The 19,642-nt window shown below is 37.1% G+C and overlaps 1 protein-coding gene across 2 annotated transcripts in view; it reads right to left on the bottom strand.

Moving 5' to 3' along the window:
• Window positions 1-19,642, bottom strand: part of FAF1 (Fas associated factor 1) — a 158,355-nt gene that overhangs the window by 19,526 nt on the left and 119,187 nt on the right. For both annotated transcript variants that reach the window (XM_032191904.1, XM_032191903.1), the window contains exons 14-17: window positions 14,974-15,110; window positions 12,371-12,459; window positions 1,029-1,109; window positions 312-389 (exon numbers count right to left, since the gene is read on the bottom strand). In XM_032191904.1, coding sequence (XP_032047795.1) covers window positions 312-389; window positions 1,029-1,109; window positions 12,371-12,459; window positions 14,974-15,110 — 385 coding nt within the window. The remainder of the gene's footprint in view (window positions 1-311; window positions 390-1,028; window positions 1,110-12,370; window positions 12,460-14,973; window positions 15,111-19,642) is intronic.

Genomic DNA, 19,642 nt, shown 5'->3' with positions numbered 1-19,642 from the left:
AAGATTTGAGATTCCCAAAGATTCGACTATTTATGAAACTTATTTCACAGATCTTTTGCTCTCAGGCCTATCTAATATCTGGCTGTAATTCAGACCCAGATGATAGAAAAGAAAAACTAAGTGAAGATGAAAATTATTTAGTTGCATTACATTGTTATATATATATCATAATAAATTAATAAAAATACTGATTTGGTGTTCAGATGAAAAGTATACTTTGAATTAAAGTTACAAGGTATGCTGAACAAAAGCTGCAACCTCCAGAAGCCTCATGAATTCAAAAAGTTGTCAGAAAAGGTAAAACATCCCACCTCACGTTCTTCCTCCTGTTCTTTCCGAATCTGTTCCAAGCGAAACTGCTCTGCCATTTCTCTCTCTTGTGCTTCTCTCTAAAAAAAAGAAACACTTAGTAAATACACATGTACTCGCTTCACTTTCCACAAATCTGTCTAACGACGTGCGTTGAGCTATATTAAATGAAATTAACTTCCCAACTTTTCTGTTGGAACAGGAATGGTTCATGGATGACTGACATATTTGCACAATACAAAGCCACGTGAATAAAACCTTCATAGTTCTTATGAAGCTTGTTAATGGAAACTTATCTGAACTCAACTTTTGTCCTCAAGAATTTACCACATTAACATAATTAGTTACATATATTCTGAAATGTCTTGAATTTCTGTTTTGTAAAAGTTTCCAGATATGGTTAGACCTAAGGTTCACCCAGCCTAGAAACCTCTGATAATGATCATTAATTGTGACTTGGAAACTAATATTAGAAATAGGATATTTATTAAGTGATCTTTTCCTATCATTCCATTGGCAGCTTCTATTATTATGTAGGGTCACTACTGCTTTAGCAAAAAGATGTAGTCAAATCTTGTGAATGTATCTAGTGCCATTTGATAACCACTTATGGCTCCTTCTGCAATGGTCTCATATTAAAAAGCAAAACTGAAGTGATGCACCAGTCATGGACAGATTCACATCTTGGCATTCACACAATCACTTCACCAGCCACACACCTTCGCTCTGTCAGCTTCAAGTGATATGCGGTACGCTTCATCCTGCTCTCTTTTCACATTTTCTCTGGCTTCACGTTCATCCTAAAAAAAAAGAAAAAAGAAAGGAAGAGAAGAGAAAATGAAAACTACCAGCATGTGATGACCATCATGACACATATCTTACATCTCTGTTCACCAGCATTCTCTACCCTCCTGACTTAATAAAAATATAAATATACAGATATATTTGACTGCCTTACTTATCTAGCTATTGCTATGAGAAAAAAAATCAGAAGTGCCTCAAGGGCAACCTTAGCTTTAAAAAAGAAAAAAATTACAACTTACCTAAGGCTACATTTCAATTGCCATGCTATGTATGGTGAACAGTGTGTCCAAGCCCCGGCCCAAGGGCTGGAGCTGGCACCAAAGCTCTTTGCCCTGCCACCTTTACTGTGGCCTTGGCAGAGGCCAGGAGCAGCTGAAAGCCTTCTCCTGCACCAGCCACGCACAGAGAATCCAGCCTGCCAGAGCAAGACAAGGGACACTGGAGGGACACGTGTGGCCCAGCACTGGGGAAGGTCTCACAGGGATGTCACTCCTGCAGCTGACTGTTTGGACTGCCTTGTAGTGTGGAAGGACAGATTATGGTATAGAGGACAAGGCTGGATTGTAATTTATCATCTACTTCAACTGACAGGAGGGAATGGTTTGTTCTGTGAGAGGAGGCCTGCTCCCAGGACCTTCCCTGGTAAAAACACAGTCAGCAGGACCCATCCAGGGCCAATACTATTAAACATCATCCAGAGGCCTCAATTCATATCGTACTGATTACTCTACGAGGATGGGACAGTAACAAGTAGTGCTCTGAAGTGTCTCAAATGTAAAGATGCAGGCAGACGAGAAACATGAGGTTAGTAAGCCAACTTCAAGCCAGCAAGCCTAGCAAAATGTCTTATTAACGATCACAGCACAGAAAGTAAGGGTTTATGAAAAATATGCTAATGGCAAAGTGAGGCGTCACCCATACAGTGGAGGATCAAGAAGTGGATATCCCTGAAAGCTGAAAAGCACCGGGGCAGTATCTGATAAAGCAAAGTATACAATCCTTAGCTCCATGCTCTGCGGCTGCAGCCAGAGACAACGTCGGCTGCTCTGCGCTTACTCTTCTCACATCCTATAATCCTCCTAGAGCCCTGCAGAGGCTGCAGTGGTCCCTACAAAAATCAATAAGATTTAGCTGTGAGACTGCTGGTGGGCTCAGCGCTGTCACCCGGAGTTACCAGCAACATAGCACTTAGGCTGGGGTTACACAGAAATGAAAACCTACTACTACAGCTTTCTGAAGCATTATGATAATATTCCTCATGATCTGCAAGGCTTGTTCCACTTAAAGGAATCATTTTGCAAACTCATTTTATCCCAGAAACCTCACTCTTTGGCAAAAACTGGATTTTAAATGAAAGGAGCATAGTTAACTGTTACTGTCATGTCATGCAACCATGCCAAGATGTTCCTCAAACAAAACTCTAGCATATTAGTGGTTAAAAAGTTCTAGAGCTGCATGCAACCACAAGAGGAAAGGACAAATTGCAGGAAAAGGTATACAACCTCCAGCTGGAAAGTTACAAGATCTTTTTAGAGGAAACTCTTCTTCCTTATAGAAACAGGACCCAAGATTATTCTACAATCAGTGTCTCCTAAATTTTATTCACAGAAGATAGAGAAACCATCACTTTGTTCAGCAGAGCTAAAACATGAGAAGTAATTCTTGCAAAACGTAACAAGGACAATAACCACCAATAACCCGTTCCCCTCTGGCTTCTCTAGACTTTGATAAGCTTTATATGCTGTGTTCATGGAATGCCTCCGAATATTAATTCAAACATGCCAGCATAAACTCCATACATTAATATTCAATTTCTGGAAGAGGGGATGATTTTTACAATATCCAAAAGTGAGGAAAGCTTCTTGAACCCACAGTTCCCAACTCTTTACAGATGGAATGTAACATAAAAAAAAAAAACACCTTTTATACTGTCTATATTGAAACTTTCCATAAGCATACAGCATGTTTACCTTAAAATGGTAAGAAACAAAACTAATTTCTCAAACCAACCTCCTGAAAGACAATGAATTCAGGCATTCTGTGAGAGGACAAGCATTTAAAAAATATTAGGAGTTGTTTTGGAGAGAACCTGTCTATCTTTCATGTTTTGCAACTTCATACATTACCGTAACTTCATGTCAAAGATCCCACAAGTCTGGGTGATCGATGCTGGAGGGACAACTGAAAGATCAGTTGCAACTACAGGCTCTTTGCCAAAGAATGCTAGCAATTAACACATAACTAAATGTTAAAAATGTAAAAATTGTTAAAAATAACTCCAAAAATATATACTAAATCAAGAGTTGTATGAAATTGAGTACTGACTTTTTATTTCGCATTAAACAAACGGTCTACTCAAGGAAGTTATTAAAGGTTACTTGCGATGAGTACAGGATTCATTTACCTACAAGGATCTTTACTGAGCAATTTTTGAAATTGGTTTAAATTACATAATCTGGATGACACCTTCAAAAAATACTGACGCTATAGATTCTACAGCAAGAATATAAATATGAATTCCAGGCATCTCAAAAAAATATATTTGTTTCCTCCCCATTCATCACAGTTATCATCGTCCTAAAACCGGATTATGAAAAAGATGTCAGGAATGCGAAGAATTGCTATGCATGACTCCCTGGTCCTCAAAGAAATATGTAAGCCACATCTAGAAATATATGACCATGCCACCGAGCTTTACACCACATAGAAATAATACTGTTCCTACTGAAACAGATCTAAGAAAAAAAAAATCTGTAGCTAAACTAAACAGCACTGGAATCCAGATTTCTTCAGCTGAAAAGCAGATGTAATCAATCACGTGGATTTTTGTTGTTTGTTTGTGTGTGTGTGTCCTATTTCTGTGTTTTGCTAACACTGCTCACACTCTATAGGAATAGCCACATCTATGGTGATTATGGCAGATTTATAATATTCTCTTGTTCAGAGCTACACCTTGGACAATTTTTTAACATTAGATGCTGCAGTTCATTATTTTAGTCACCACTTCCTCTAGAGAAATTATACAAAGTATGAAGATGACACAAATCTACTAGAAAGCAATAAAATAAAAGTGACAATGTTCATAGGAAAAGCAGGACAAAATATTTTGCAATTAATCTTTCATTGCTACCTAAAAAAGACGGCATGAAGGAAAAAAAAGACTAGCAATACTACTAAAAATTAATTTTAAAATGTCATATGTGTTGTCTATTAACAAAACATGAGGTAGCTGACATCTATCTTCTTAAATCCTACATAAATTGTAGCATCTACTGAGCATTAATAAATGAAACTTCGTGTTACTTCTGCAATGCATGCAAAATGGCCATCTTCTGTTTTCGAGAAACCAAGATGTGAATATACACCTTATCCCAGTTCACTTAAAAAGCCTACATCAGAAAGAGGAATTACACTCAGCAGTTCTGAGTTCCACACCAGTGACCAAAGGAAGGTATTAACATAAACCACCCGAATCACAGGGGTTTTGCTCCTTGAAGGTAGAAAGTCCCTCAAGAAATTTTAAGTACTAATTTTAGATTTTAATGAAAATGTCCACAGAACAAAATATTTTCTGTATTAATTAAAATGTTGAAATAGCTACCTGGTTGTTTCTTACTAGAGTATGAAAAACGTAACATGAATCCAGAACAAGGGCTGAAAAGGAACAAAGCAACTTTACATTTGAACTTGTACTGAATTGGAACAAGATCAAATTCGTGTTTTTGTCACATCTGTTTTGAAACGAATGCAATATTGCATGAGAGATCAGACTTGGCTTTGTCACACTAGCCTGGCTTCTAGTTCAAACATTGTCATCTCTGTATTATTTGTTAAAATGAATCACGGTAAAAGTAAATTCTACTTGTCTGCTGCAGGAGAAATCTGCAGACATTTAACAAGTTTACATAATAAAAAAATATAGAATAAATATAGAATGAAACACAGAATTCACCCTTGATATGAATTTCATTCACTTGGATCAAGATTCTTTTAGCTGCTCTTGCACAAGCCTTAAAAGTCTTATTTGGTGTTCAACAAAAGAAAATCCAGGCAATTGGGAATGATTTAGATACCAAACAAATCCAATGAAATCAACAATTAAAAAAAATTTTTTTGCTCATACAAGTATTTTTGTATGTTTAAATTCTACCTTTGGATAAAATTATATGATCTGACTTTAATAAGGCAGTAGGCCTCATCTGTTTCATGATGAATGTAAGATCTGAACAGACAAATAAAGATTAAAAAAAAAAAAAAGGAAGGATGAACTCTGCAAGCCAAGAGATCAGTGGTGAAGAGAAAAGCCCATCCTTCTGACAGTGTACCATGAGGAAGATGAGGTGGAAGAAAATAGGAAGGAAGGGAGAAAGGGTGCAATGGCAGAGGAACATTAGGGAACAAAGAGCAAAGAGGTGAGGTAAAGAGAGGTGGTACAATGGAAGCAAAAAATTGAATGAGCTTGAAGTGCATGATGGAGCAGAAAGGATTTAAATCTTTAAAGTTAAAAGGAAAAAGGGTCTTGTCAGCCTACATGGATGCTTCCTCTATGCTATCAGAGCTCAGCGCATAGGGAAAAGTATGTATGTTCCCTCTCCAATAATTATTCCCTAAACAATTTCATAAAGCTACCTGTGAAGCACCTAATAGAAGGAATTTTCAGAATCAGTATGATGGAAAAGTTGGACTCCTGATTGCACTTGGAACGGCACTCTCCTTTTTTTTTTTTTTCCTGCAGATTATATAGGGGAAAAAATACACAGGACACAGAAAGTTGGCTTCTTGTATGGGATATTTAGCTGGAAAAGTCAGCCTTGGAACTTCTGTGCTTTTTAATGTTGTTGCTTGTGAAGGCAGGATTTAATGATTTAACCCCAGGTATCAGTTTTGTACCTGATCTGTCTCAGAGAGATGTGTTACACCCCATTACTCTTTGGGATTAGTATTACTCTGAAGTAAAACCAGATAAAACAACTACATAAGATTACCATGAGCAGAAGACATTTCTCAGAGCATCGATGAGTAAATGGCTGCTACAAGAGAGACAAAAAGAAGTGCACTTACAAATGCTGAATGCTTATCTGAAAGATGGTTCATTTCACCGAACCACTCCTGAAATTAAAAACTGCAAGTGCTTTAGGCTATTCACGGGAGCGTTAAAGAGAAACACCCCTTTGTCCAAACAAACCAGTGCAATAAAAGCATTAATTTGATTCACTAGAGATGACAGACTTGCACATTGTATAACTTAAACATACATGATGGGGAATATGTAGAATTAAAAAGCGTACACAAAACGTGTTAGGCGTACAAGAACGATGAAAACGAAGCAGAACCAGAGGTGGGGAGGCAGGACTGAACAGGGGGAGAGGGGCAGAATCTTGCCAGTTTATATTGAAGGCTCAAAGCCCAGTTCCAGATACTGATTTTTGGGAATTACTTCAAACGATATGAAAGAAAGCAAAACCAAAACCTTCCAGAAGCAGTTCTGCAGTTATTTACCATGGAAAATCATCCAGACAGTTGTACTAAAACTTCTACCAGTCTGGGCTGCACGCTGAGAAAGCTCAAGTTTATTAAGAGAAACTAAACTAACAGTCAGTGGCTGCAGCCATCAACATACACAGCTGAAAACCCATCTGAACTGAAGATATTTTCACATCATCTTCTTTCTTTCCACTGTCATTGTTTCACGTTTGGTCTAAGTTCAAAATAGTCCATAAACTCCTGAAGACAGAAACTGTACTTGCTGGCGTGTTAGTACAGTGAAGTGCACAATGGGAAATCACCGAAGCTTTGAGGCGCTCTCATAATACAAATACAAAATAGGAAAATTTATTCAAATAAATTTTGATTACTGTAGTTTAATTAGTTATAACTAGTAATAATTAGTAAATGTGCTAATTGGATTTTTGAGAGGTTACAAGAGAATCTCCGTTAGACGGCTGTCATCACCGTAATGTTTTGCGCTTTGGAATTTAATGAATTTCATGTATTTATTCTCATAGCCTCCTGTTGTGCAAATACTATACGCCATGATACACATGACAGTGTTAGATGGAATGCAGATTATCAAAGGTATTCAAACACCTAACTTCTACCGATTTTAATTCAGTGCCTAAACAGAAATCACAGAGGTCTACTGCATGGCTGAGAGAAATATTTAGGCCATCCTCTAACCAGAAAGCACAACTGCAGGTACAGAAGGGAGAAAAGCAACTGATCTGAAGGAAGAAAAGACTAACATCACAGATTAGGAGAATATTCACAAGGACTGAGTTCTCTTCCTCAAGTTTCCTTCGTGGCTGTGAAATACATCTTTGGAAGGGGAATGAGAAAAGGTGTTGGAAGTCAGAACTGTTATATCAGCATGGCGAAAAAAAGGGAAATCCCTAAATCCCTGACATTAGACAGCAGAGAGGCAGAAGATGAGGAAGACACAGCAATCTATTTTCCTTACTTCGAAGTTACAAAAATAACACTTTGGCCAGTAAATCTCTGCCTAGTACAAGACAGTTCTGGGACAGACACACAAGCATATTTCTACAAATAGCTGAGGCAGTGAAAAGAAGGTGAATTTATGTTGCTGTTTTGGAGTGTTGCGGGTTTTTTTGGCTTTTTATTTTTTTTTAACATATTTTTAAAATCTCCATCCATATATTAGTTAGGAAAGAAAATTTTTTCTCATGCTGTAGCTGCATCTAGGAAGAAGAGATGTCATCTAAGATCAGAGAGCAAAGATGGTGACTTTGCAGGTCTACATTTTTCTACAGCTTATCTTCAGTGAGACTGATTACAACAATTTTTCAAGTTTAAACATTCTTAATTATCTCTCCTTTACAATGTTTCAGCAGGCACAGTTTAAAGTGAATTAAAGGTTTTAATTTGGATTTGTAGGAATAAAGTGTTTCAAGCAATTGTGGGTATTTCAATTCCACCTTGAAGTCTCATCTGAGAGCAGGAGTGCTAGTGTTGCATAACTATGAAAATAAACACGATGAGAGACCTACTGTTACTTAAATGTGGACAAGTTGGACCAGCTGTGTAACAGTCATTGCTTTTACAGTAATAAATGTTGACAGCAAAAATAAAAAGAATGCATTACTGAGAGATCATCAAATGAGCCCTGTCATTACATGGAAACTCCACCCTGTATAAGCTTGTCAAAAAGTGTTACTGTAATCCTTTGAGAAGCCTCCACCTCAGGCAACAGAGAAAAATGCTTAGGATCAGCCCAGAACAGGTGTGTTGCACTGTAATGCCAGTATTTAATCAGGGATCTCTTCACATCAGCCTCACGAAGGAACTAACTCAGATCTGTGTGGGCCCATCATGCAATGCTGGGATGTTTATTTAACTATCAAATTAAAGCAAGCAAACTAACAGAGCGTTTGCAAATGGACATTCCAGGGCATAGACTATTTTACAATTATCATTTGTTTTCTTGTCAAAGTCCAGCAGCAGGCACTGACACTTAAGAGGAACTGATACCACGCACTCCTTTCAAAGTCAATCCCTGACAAATCTCAGTTCACACCTTGATCAACACCGGCAGGGGCCAGTCATCTCTGTTCTGAGACGACTGCTCTTTCACTTGCAGGAGAAACTCTTCAGTTGCATTTATTTCCTCTTTGCAAAAATCCCCAACCCTACTGCCCAAACAGTAGTTGAGGTACAAACAATTGTAGCGTGGGTCTGAGGAGTAGATGCGGTTAGAAAAGGAAAATATGTCCATTAGATCTATGAAATCATTACTGCAGCCTCTTATTCCATTAGAAGGAGCCTGGAGCTGTTTCTAGGGTAAGAAACTCACAGGACTGAATATTTCCCTGGGAGATGGTGGTCTCTACTGTGCATGTACAATTCTGCATACACATCCTGAGGCTGGGCTCAGACCCTAGACCTGACCACGCTGAGAAGGGTAGGACTGCATCCTGGCCAGCCGGCCTTGCTGCTGTTGAGGCCACTGAACCACCATTCAATTAGCCTTTGGCCAGTTCTTACCAAAAGGGCCACATAAGTACAACATCAGCACCTGGACGACCATATGCTATTGTTTGTGGCTTGCTACAAAGGCAGTTTGAGAACCAAACTTACAAAATGAGACAGCATAACAGCTAGGCCATGTGTCTACAATGGCACATCAACAGTGTGTCCCAAAAGGACGAGGTTTCTGAAATGTCAGCTGGTCAACACAGCTGTCACACAGCAAGGACAGGCCCAAGGGTTCATGACTGGCCCAGAAGCCTTGGAGAGAGAAGGAAGAAGAATGGGAAGCCAGATTTGTCCCTCTTTAAGAAAGCTCAGGAGAGAGAACGAATGCCTAAATTAGGCACCGCTTGTACCTCAAAACAGGTACACTGGATTACCATGACTACAGATACATATCTCAGTATTTTTTAAAGTATTTCTTTGGAGACTAAGTAAGAAAAATCTTAAAGATTTATATATTGTGTTTAATTAAGTTAAATCCAATCACTGGTTAAATGATGGTATTTTAGTAATTGACATTATGGAAATATGCCCCAAATTTGTCTGATTAAAATTGTAGGAGGCAAAACCAGTAAATTTTACTAACACCCGGATACAAAAGCACAGGATTTAGCTAACTATACCATTACCACCAGCTAATGAAATGAGTCACTTTGCTCAGGAGAGAGAAGTTGGTGACTGTGTTCTGAGCATCCTGCCTGCAAAATCAGTCGATGATTCATGACAGGGAACTGGCTGTAAGGTGATGCCTCAACAGCTACAGCCAGCATCGCGGCGAACACCTGTACCATTAGCTGGCAGTGGTAATAGTCATCCTGTACTGAAATAACCATCAGAGGGCACTGCAAAACATGCTGTGCTAAACAGAATTATGCAATAGCTGTGTTTGAAGCTTTCATGGTCATGCAAGTTAAAGATCCAAAGTGGAGAGGTTCAGCTGCGTAAACTGACCCATTAACGATTTCATGCTGTTATTTACACGTGTTTCCAATTCCATTTCTCTCTCTCACACACACTTCTCCTTACAGCAAGGCTATATAGATGACTTGTCATTTTAAAGCACAAAAGAATTTTCTGCTTATCTTCTTGTGGTTTTATGATGACTTACTGTTGCTATTAAGAAAACAGTAACAGAAACCGGACTCTGTATCCTGTTTGCTATTGTGATATTTGGGGGAAAAAATGCACCCACTGTGGTAAGTTCTTTAAAAAGAAAAGGTGTTGATATTTGAACACTCTAAGTTGTCAAGTACAAGACTTACAAGAAAGCTACAAGTTATGTAGCAAACCACAAAAAGACAACATTTTTTTTTCAGGTGAAAGCTTTCTATTGAGTACAGTCTGCTTGCCAAATACTGCCTCTTTGGAATAGCAATTTCATAAAGCACGGTTGTTTTTCATTTTCAAACTTCCTGCTTCAAAGGCAAAAGTGTCTGAGATCACCTTTCCTGTGTGCTTGTAACAAGTGAAGCCAAGTTATAAGTAAATACCCTCTTTGTGTATAGAACCCATAGCGTCTGAAAATCTGCCCCCTAAGTTTATGAAATTTTCCATTAGTTTTCTGAATGTCAAAGTGTATTAGAAAAAAAGCTCCCAATGGGAAAGAAATGTCAGTGATGCTCTCAGTGACAGGAAAACAAAAGGAAATGTGAAAAAAAACATATACACAGAAGACGTGGACAATGAAAGATTTTAGAGAACTGTATAAAAATTATTTTTTTATTCTCCCTACCTAGGAAGAGCACTTACAATAAGAAGCCTGGATATATTCATATCATCACAGTGGGGACATGTATTACAGGGCTGTCACTGCTCTTGGGCATTCAGTGAAGAACCCCCAGCAGCTCAGGATGGAGAAGCCCGTTCCTGGTTCTGCAATCATGGCCTCAAGGCTACCATGCATTCCCTTTCTTGGAGCTTTTTCTTTTGAGCATCATGCCCAGATTCTTCTCAGTTGCAAACCTGCCTGGTTTTCTCCTCCTAGGATGGGTCTCTCACCTTCTCACCTGACTTCTACCTTCTCTCCTCCACAATAATCTCCCCTGCTCTGGACAACTGTTCTGGTCTCCTGTTCCTGTACTCCACTCCAGTTTCTTTATTTTTCTTTGACTTTTTCTTTACTTTTTTTTTTTCCTTTTACACATCTTTACTCCTACTTCTAGTTCCTTTCCCTATCCTTCTATCCGTTCTTGTCTCACTGCCTTTTTATGTCTTTCTTTCAATTTTATTCCTTTCTGCCAGATTTTGTCATTTCTAGTACCGAGTCTTCTTCAGAACTCATCCACATTGTGAATTTTAACTTCTTATTAAAGCTTTAAAAAAAATCCATACTCAACATATTGCTGTTAATATGCAATAAAATTTTCAATTATATCATGCCTTGGATTTTTGTTGTAATCCTCGTATTAAAAGTTGTCTTCAGTATTAACAAAATCAAAGTCAAATTTCTTCACCAATGAATTACAGGTAGCATAAATAAAGAAAAAAAATGAACTACGAATACTGTGTAGATAGCATGCCTTCATATTATTATAACCATAATCAGTAAATCTCATACAGATTAAATACAAGATTTAAATGTGAAGAATGTTTAGTGAATTATTGTCAATCAATGTCTATGCAACAGGATAAGAATAATCTTGAATGGCAACACACCAATTATTACAAATTCCCGAGTAAGTACTTCATTACTTCCAAATGTCACTCTCAATTTATAGAGTAACAGATAAACATCCCTCAGCTGTACGCCTCACTGTGTTTACTTCTTTGCAATTGAAACACTGTTTTTGCAAAGTGGTGTCGTCTCTTACTCACTTCTGAATGGTGATTCCGTACTGGCATAGTTCTGTTTTTTAAGATTGCTTCTCAAACTCCTTTTAAACATATACTTTTAAGACACATAATCTATCTTTGCTTTCTACCTACAGTCTAGAGCTGGTCATTGGGAAAAAAATCTGATTGCCATTTCCTTGTATGAGCATACTAAGCTCTATAATACCAGTGTAAATGTAAACAGTTACTCATGACTAATATTTAGAAAAAGGAAACAAACAGTCTGAAAATGACGGTAAACCAATAAGGAGTTTTTTTGAGAGACCCAGCAATAGGAGACACAAAGAAGGCTTAATATTTTTGTCACAGGTAATGGAAGAGGCACACTAAAACGTGCCATACCCAGCTTCATTGGCTAAAGAGATGTTTGGTTATTTTTGCATCCCCAGTGATTTGTGGAAGACAGTAGGTATCTGCAGTAACTTTCAAGTCTCACCTCATCCTTTATGTCTTCCTGCTGCTGAGCACTGAAGATCTCCATTGCAGCCATCAGCCTCATCATTAGCTCATCCACTGTTGTGTTACCTAGCAACACAGGGAGATAGCTGAACTTCAAACCATTAAAGTTATTAAAAAAAAAAGTAATCTTAGAATTAACCTGTAAAAAATAGGCAGTTCAAAAAAAAAAAAAAAAAGGCGACAGAGTAGAAATGCAAATACCTTAGCAAAATGATTTTAATTGAAAATTCAAAATTGTTTCTGCAAGAAAACATTGACCATAGGCTAAAACTTTATGTAGTTCAAATCTGAAAAACTGTTTTTGTGCTTGCATGCAATAATTCTATTTTTCTTCTAAACACTGATGTTAGAGGAAAGTATACCTGGGGTTCCCTGACATGAATTATTTTTTACAGGTTTAGAATTCTTGGGTATAATCATGGAGACTGAAGCAATTGGCTAGTCAGGTAACAAAAGGTAGGAGGTTTCCAGTAGCATCTAAACAGATTTTTAATTTTTATTTTTTTTAAAGGAATACAGTGATTAAATGCATGTGTGCACATGCATTTTTATTTAGGTATAACTATTTTGGGTAGTGAAATTTCAAATAGTAATAATATACTCTCTTCAGTGTGTTTACTTCTGATAAAACTTGTAAAGCTAATAATAGAAAATAAATTACCTGTGCATAAATCTCAAGAAATACAGCATATATATAATCAAACACATAATTCCTCACATTTTCTAGCAGTGTGTCTCCAGCCTTCACGAAGAATGAAAGATAAGTTTAATTTCCTACCAAGACATGCTCAGTCTTTGGTTTCTCGTAGACTAAAGACTAGATTACCTGTTAGAGCCACTCACAGCAGCTAAAAGGCAAGACCATTTCTCCATGAGAAATAGGCTAAATCTATAAACTGTTAACATCTGCCAACCTAAATGATCTTCGGACACTGACAGAACGATGCCTTCAAGAGCTACATTGATATTGGTAACGCTGATCAAAATTTTAAAAGGAATAAACTAACCTTAAGCCACAGTACCAAGAAAGAAAACAAAAAATGTACCCAGAGTTTCCAACCCCAGCAAAAAATAAAAAGCAAAAGCAAACTTAGACAGTCTGCATTTCAATAAACGCCTTCAGGACTTAAGTTTCTACACTGTTGTATCTCTTCTGCAAACACTGCCTTCTCACCCTGCCCTGAAAGGCTCTCATTGTTCCCATTTCTAACATTTGCTACCTTAGCAGAAAATATTATCCCGCATGCTACAACATGCATGACTTCAGAGACTACCATTCATTTGAGGATATATTGTTAAAAGATACCAATGTCCCAATTCGTGGGAAAATAACAAGCCCAGCACATTTGGGTTGTGACAGGATTTGAATCCAAGGGTAAATTTAAGTAAGACTGCAATGGATTATCAGTTTAGTTCAAAACACTATTTGGAGAAAACAAAATTAAATCTTAGCAAATGCAATGAAATAATTTGGATTATTTGATAATATAAAGTTGTGTTACATTATGACTCTGAGACAGTAAGCACCACTGACTTCAGTGGGAAGCTTAAAGTTACATGAATGCTTAACAATGCTCTAGAGTTATAAAAACAAGAAAATCTATTTGTTAGGTTATTTGTATGAAATAAGGTTTATAACAGACAGACATACCATGAACTAGTATTGTGCTGTACCTTGCACTAAAGAGAGAAAATCCATGCAAAATTAAGTTTTGGCCACTGAAAGGAGCATTGCAGATTCCTCAAGAAAATGATTAATCTCATATGCAGAAAGAAACAGTAACACTGTCTGCAAAAGGCAGGATTTCCAGAGGCTTAATTTCCTCAGGAAAATCAGGATATTAGAATAAAAACTGACAGATATGACCAACAAATAAATGAGAAGAGAGTCATTAAGGCAACCTTGTGGAGGAAGAAAGAATGAGGGGTAGCCATTCTGTGATGCATTTTAATTTGAAGAGTTACTGAGAACAGCAGTTGAAGGGCATTCCACACCTGAGTTACCTCACTGCCAGCGGAATCAGAAAAATGGTTATGCTAGAAATAACTGCTCACGTACAACAGAAAGCTTCATTTATATGAGATTATATTAGCTACTTAAAATTCTGATCCAATTTAGGGTCTCAACACTGCAGGCGGGCCTGAAAAAGCAACTCATACTCAAATATTATCCCACTACGTGCAACAGGAGTCCACATATTAACAAGGAGCTACACAGAGAACTAAATGCATGCTGGCACTACACAAAAATGCAAACATTTTGGGGATTTATCTGGTTATAAATTTGGAAAACCAAATGCTACTCCATTTTCAGGAGATTTGGCTTCTACTTTTAAAAAGAAAATCTGAAAAACCTAAACTAGGATTCTACTCCTGTCATGGCAACTTCAATCTCTAACACTATGCTAAAGAATGCATTTATGAATAATAAATTTATTTCTACTCTGATAATTACAAGTTTCTTCCATGTAATAAATTTATAGCCTGAACACCTTAAAAAAGAAACATTTAGCAAGGATGTCTCCCAACAATTTCAGAAGCCACATAAGAAATATTTTCAATATAAAGCAAGAACTGTACCTTGTATTACATTCAATACTTCATTAGATGATCGTTTTCCCATAATAATAAGAAAAAGTGGAAACTGATCCGTCTTCTGAGTTCGAATAGTTTGGGCCACAACACTCCCGAAGTGTCTCGTGCACATCGTCAGAAACCTATGTGGAGGAAAAAACAGTTAACATTGCAGAGTTGTTTTGGAAGTTAACATTTAAAAAATTAAAATTCAGCAGTTTGACTGCTATCTTGCTATCTGCTGGTTGACATCTAGGCTTCTGCATTCAATTTTAGAGCTCTTTATCCCTTTTCATGATTAAATTATGAAAATATTTACAAGTATGAAAGACTCTAGATTTTCTACACTGAGACAATTAATAACTGGTAGAGACAACATTTATTTTGATGGAGAATCCCATTTTTGTTACACTGAAGCTTTAATTCACAACCCGTTCCCACCCACCCGCAAATAATCACACTAAACCGATTGTTAAAAACTTCTAAAGGAACTAAGTGAAGACGTTACCTAGTAAACATGGAGAAGTATAAAAATAGTATTGTTTCATATGAAAGCATAATTTAATAATGAAATATCAAGCAAATCTTTTTATCAGTTGTAGAATTAAAACAGGGTACTTCAGAATTGTCTTTTCTTTTGTACTAGTGCCCTGCCAGTGACATACTTAGCAGTGTGGTCTAAAAACAATAATTCTAAGCTTTTGACCAAAAAAAGCTCTCAGATATTAGCATAGAGAAGTCTAGCATTAGTATTCTTAACACGATCTTGAATAAATGAAAAAACTGATAAAGCTTTTCTCTTCCATTAGAGGACTGTTTGAAATTAGCATTTCTTTCAAGAGAAAAGGGTAGCTTATGATATGTTTTCAGATCTGATGGTAAAAAGTAAATGTCATAATAATAATGAATTATGAAAGACCAAATGCAAATATAGAATGCTTTAATAAGATCCAATTTAATAAAGTCTGTAAAAATAATGGACTTTTAATAACACGGGTCACAAAAGGCAAAACAGTGGAAATTCTGAGGACTAGCCACTGGTACAGGCTTATTAATTCTTAATTATGTTCATGAAAGGCAACTTAAATCGTGTGTTTTCTTATGCCTTATGATAATATTTTAGGTAACAACTACTCTGAAATGTATGCTCTAACTGAAGAGCAAAGTCCTGTTGTCACATGCATTAGAAGCCAAATCTATTTGAAAAGACAAACTGCATTAAAATGTCAAGTGCTCTAAGTAATTTCTTCTCAAAAGATACTGAAAAGATTCAAAAATGCTTTGATTTTTTTAATCATCATATATTACATCTAATAAAATCGCTAAAAACTGAAAAGCCCGATGAGTACAACATTGGGCACCCAATGTATAAAAAGAAAACCCTACAACTCAATGCCATTTTATAGCCTAACTATGTCTGTAGTTGGATGGAAGGCAATAAGCAGGAATAGCTAGTGAGTACTTCAAAGCCATAAATGTCACTTGCAAACATCTTTCCTTGCCTCCTTGTGCCTCCATCTTTTGCAATTCAGAACTGTCAAGTGGAAAGACAATGTCAAAAATGTCAAATAGGGACTGCTATATCAGAAAGAGCTAAGTAAAGACAAACTGCTAAAATGAAGTGTCTGGATATACAAACTCTTAAGAAAAATAATGCTTTCGATTTTTGGTTTTCAAGGTGGGAATAGATAAGTCATATCTCAGCTTCACAAAAGTCATTGGTGATCTTCAATGACAAATTGACTCCTGTAAGTCCAGGGTTTCTCTTAGAAGTAATAAAAGAGCATGGTCAATAGAACTGAATTCCTGAGACGTGTATGAAAACTGTTTAAACAGTTTGGCATGCCATAGAATAAAAGCACTAAAGTTTCATGGGAAAACAAAATATCTAACTGAAGGTAAATAAACACTGTAGAGGAGTGTTTTTTTTTGTTCCTAAAAGGAATAGAACTAAGAGATAATAGCAATACTAGTTGTGCTCATCAGAAGTTTAAATTGTCTGCATTTTGTTCAGACACAACTCATTCACAAAATATGCTTTCATAGGTATGGATTTGGTACTCAGAGAATTCTGCATGAAGCAGTTATTTCAGGATGTTAAAAAGGTTCCCAAATATTTTGTTTTACCAGGAGATGATTTTTATTTTTTTATGCGGAACTTCCTGCCTTAGGAAAATCTCAACCTAACAAATTATGATACTTAGAGGTCCTGTACAATCAAGGCTGGGAAACGTATAGGTTTCAACTTACTGGCTTCTGAAGATGCCATCTTGTGCCAGACTGTCAGAAGGATGCACACATTTCCTGGTTGAGCAACAGCAGAACACATGCCAGATGCCAACAATGTCTCATGATTTTTTCTTGGGGCAGCTTCTCAAAGCCCATGGCACCATCCACCCTGCTTGTTCAAATCTCCACCTTCCTCCACTGCTGCTGCAATTTGCTCAGCTTGCAAGGACAGGGCCAGTTACAAGAGCAGCAGGAGCCAATCCTGATCTGAATGGCACATTTGCCACTGCTGCCGTTAGGCAGCCTTTCTCTGTTTTGGGGGTTGCGTGGGAAACAACAAGAGCTGGTTCCCTCCCAGCTCTTCCAACCTTGAATAAAGGAAGTCCACATTACAGCACTGGCAGCCATGGTGAGGATGTTCGTGGGGGGATGAATAAACAGCTGGCAACAACGTGCATCTTCAGAGATGAGCAATTGTCCTCAAAAAGCTCCTCACTAACATGATTCCTCAAACTAGATCCTACTCTTTTGCAATTGAATAAGACCCCGTGTGTCTGTTGAACTAAAATATAGTAAGGCCAATAAAAATGTGAAGGTAGTTCAACGATGTCCCACTGAATAAAGAGATACCGCCAGCAATCTCCAATACCTGCACCGCGTAACTCCTGTTCACCAGCAAGCACTCCCTCACATATGTGCTCTTAGCTAGGGCAGTGGTATGTGAGTGCTTAGCAATTTCTCATAACATCTCTTCCTTTCGTTTTACTAGATGGGTAGGAATTGAATTTTCATTCACAATCCCCATTCAGTTTTTCCTCATGCCTTTTAATAGATTTTGCAACTAATTTTGCCTTTTTTTCCTTCCTTTCTCAGCCTTTCCCGATTGTGGATTTCCAGACCTTTTTACTTGCTTCTGTGTCTGACAAAAAAATCTTCACGCTAGCATTTACTGTCTTCAGAAGTATGTGAATGGGACCAAAACAATTTGGTGGCATAACCAAATGCGTACATCACTTACAAGGGATTTTCTTATTTCCATCTAAATAGAAGTGTGCCAGATCCTTTAGTGGCATCTCCAGAGCTGCCAAGAAAACTGCCCGTGGAGCTCATCAAAGAGCCAGATGTCACTCTGGGGAGAACTGTTTTCCACAACACGCTGGATTACTGTGATCTCCAACCAAAAGTGGAAATAGAGGAACACTGCCAGAAAGGGAGGGCAAATGGCACCCTACTAGTCCTTTTATTTTTAAATTATAAAAATATTCATGAAGAAAAAAGTATGAAAAAGGCAAAAAGCATTTTACAAAGGAAAAATCCATTTCAAAAATCTTACAGATTTTTTTTTTAAAGTTACAGAGTAAGTCATCACGAAGTAATAATTTTGTCAGACAGCATCATGTCTTTACTTCTTTCACGACTCACTTTTCGCAAAATCCACAGTTATTAAAGTTACAAAATAAACACAGTCCCTGATCATGGCTTGACAAATACAAATACAAAAGCAAACCCTACAAAATATTACAAACTTATCTCAACTTTTTAAACATGGTTCAAAATTGTATTAATTCTTAGATACAGCTCGCTCCTTAATTAAAAGCAACACACAGGAAAAATTATTCTGGTGAAATGCAGATGTTCATTTTGTGGGTTGCTGATAACTGCACAGCAGTTATCCCTCCACGTGCACTCTGTGATACCCAGTAAGAAGAGCTATCATGTTTGTTGCACACTCTATACAAGCTACTTTCCCAGACAAGAAAATCATACTAATGTTCCCTCACAGCTAATATACAACACATTATATTGAAATATATGTCTGGCACTACTTTTTCTTGTAACTATAGCATTAAATGCTATTTATTTAATATTTATTTTAAAAAGTTTCTAATGTGTAAATTACGGAAAAACAACTGCTTTAAAAATCTACTGAAATGAGTATAAAAATATTATTGTGCCTCAAAAACAAAGGGGATACTTGTTACATCTGAAGTCCATGGTCTATAGTAGCTCGATCTTGGATATGTTGTACAGAACTTTGCAAATCCTTGGGTGTAGCGATAATGTTTTCTGTAAGAACAGGCAGCTTTTAATTTTTATCAATAGAAGGGGTCACCTTTGGCCCAAGTGCTGATCATGACAAGTGTTATTTCAGACCTCAAGATGTTTTGGTCTCTAGGAACCTTCTGATCTCTATAAGACCTCTTTACACTACAAAATACATACTTATCTAGAAAACATAAAAACATATGAATATAATGGAGCTTTTTGGTAGTGTAAATTGAGTAGTGTTTCATAGGAATCATTAAAATGACTGGTATTATCTCATTGTTCTTTTATGTACATCCTGCTCATGTATGATGTTCCTTTGCATCTTTATTATTCATATGGACAGGATCTACTGCAGTCAAGTTGGGATCCACGATTACACATGGTCCCTCCTTACCAA

This window comes from Aythya fuligula, chromosome 8 (assembly GCF_009819795.1).
Source record: "Aythya fuligula isolate bAytFul2 chromosome 8, bAytFul2.pri, whole genome shotgun sequence".
Taxonomy (NCBI): Eukaryota; Metazoa; Chordata; class Aves; order Anseriformes; family Anatidae; genus Aythya; species Aythya fuligula.
The sequence above is the reverse complement of the archived record's forward strand: the minus strand, read 5'-3'. Positions and strand labels throughout refer to the sequence as shown.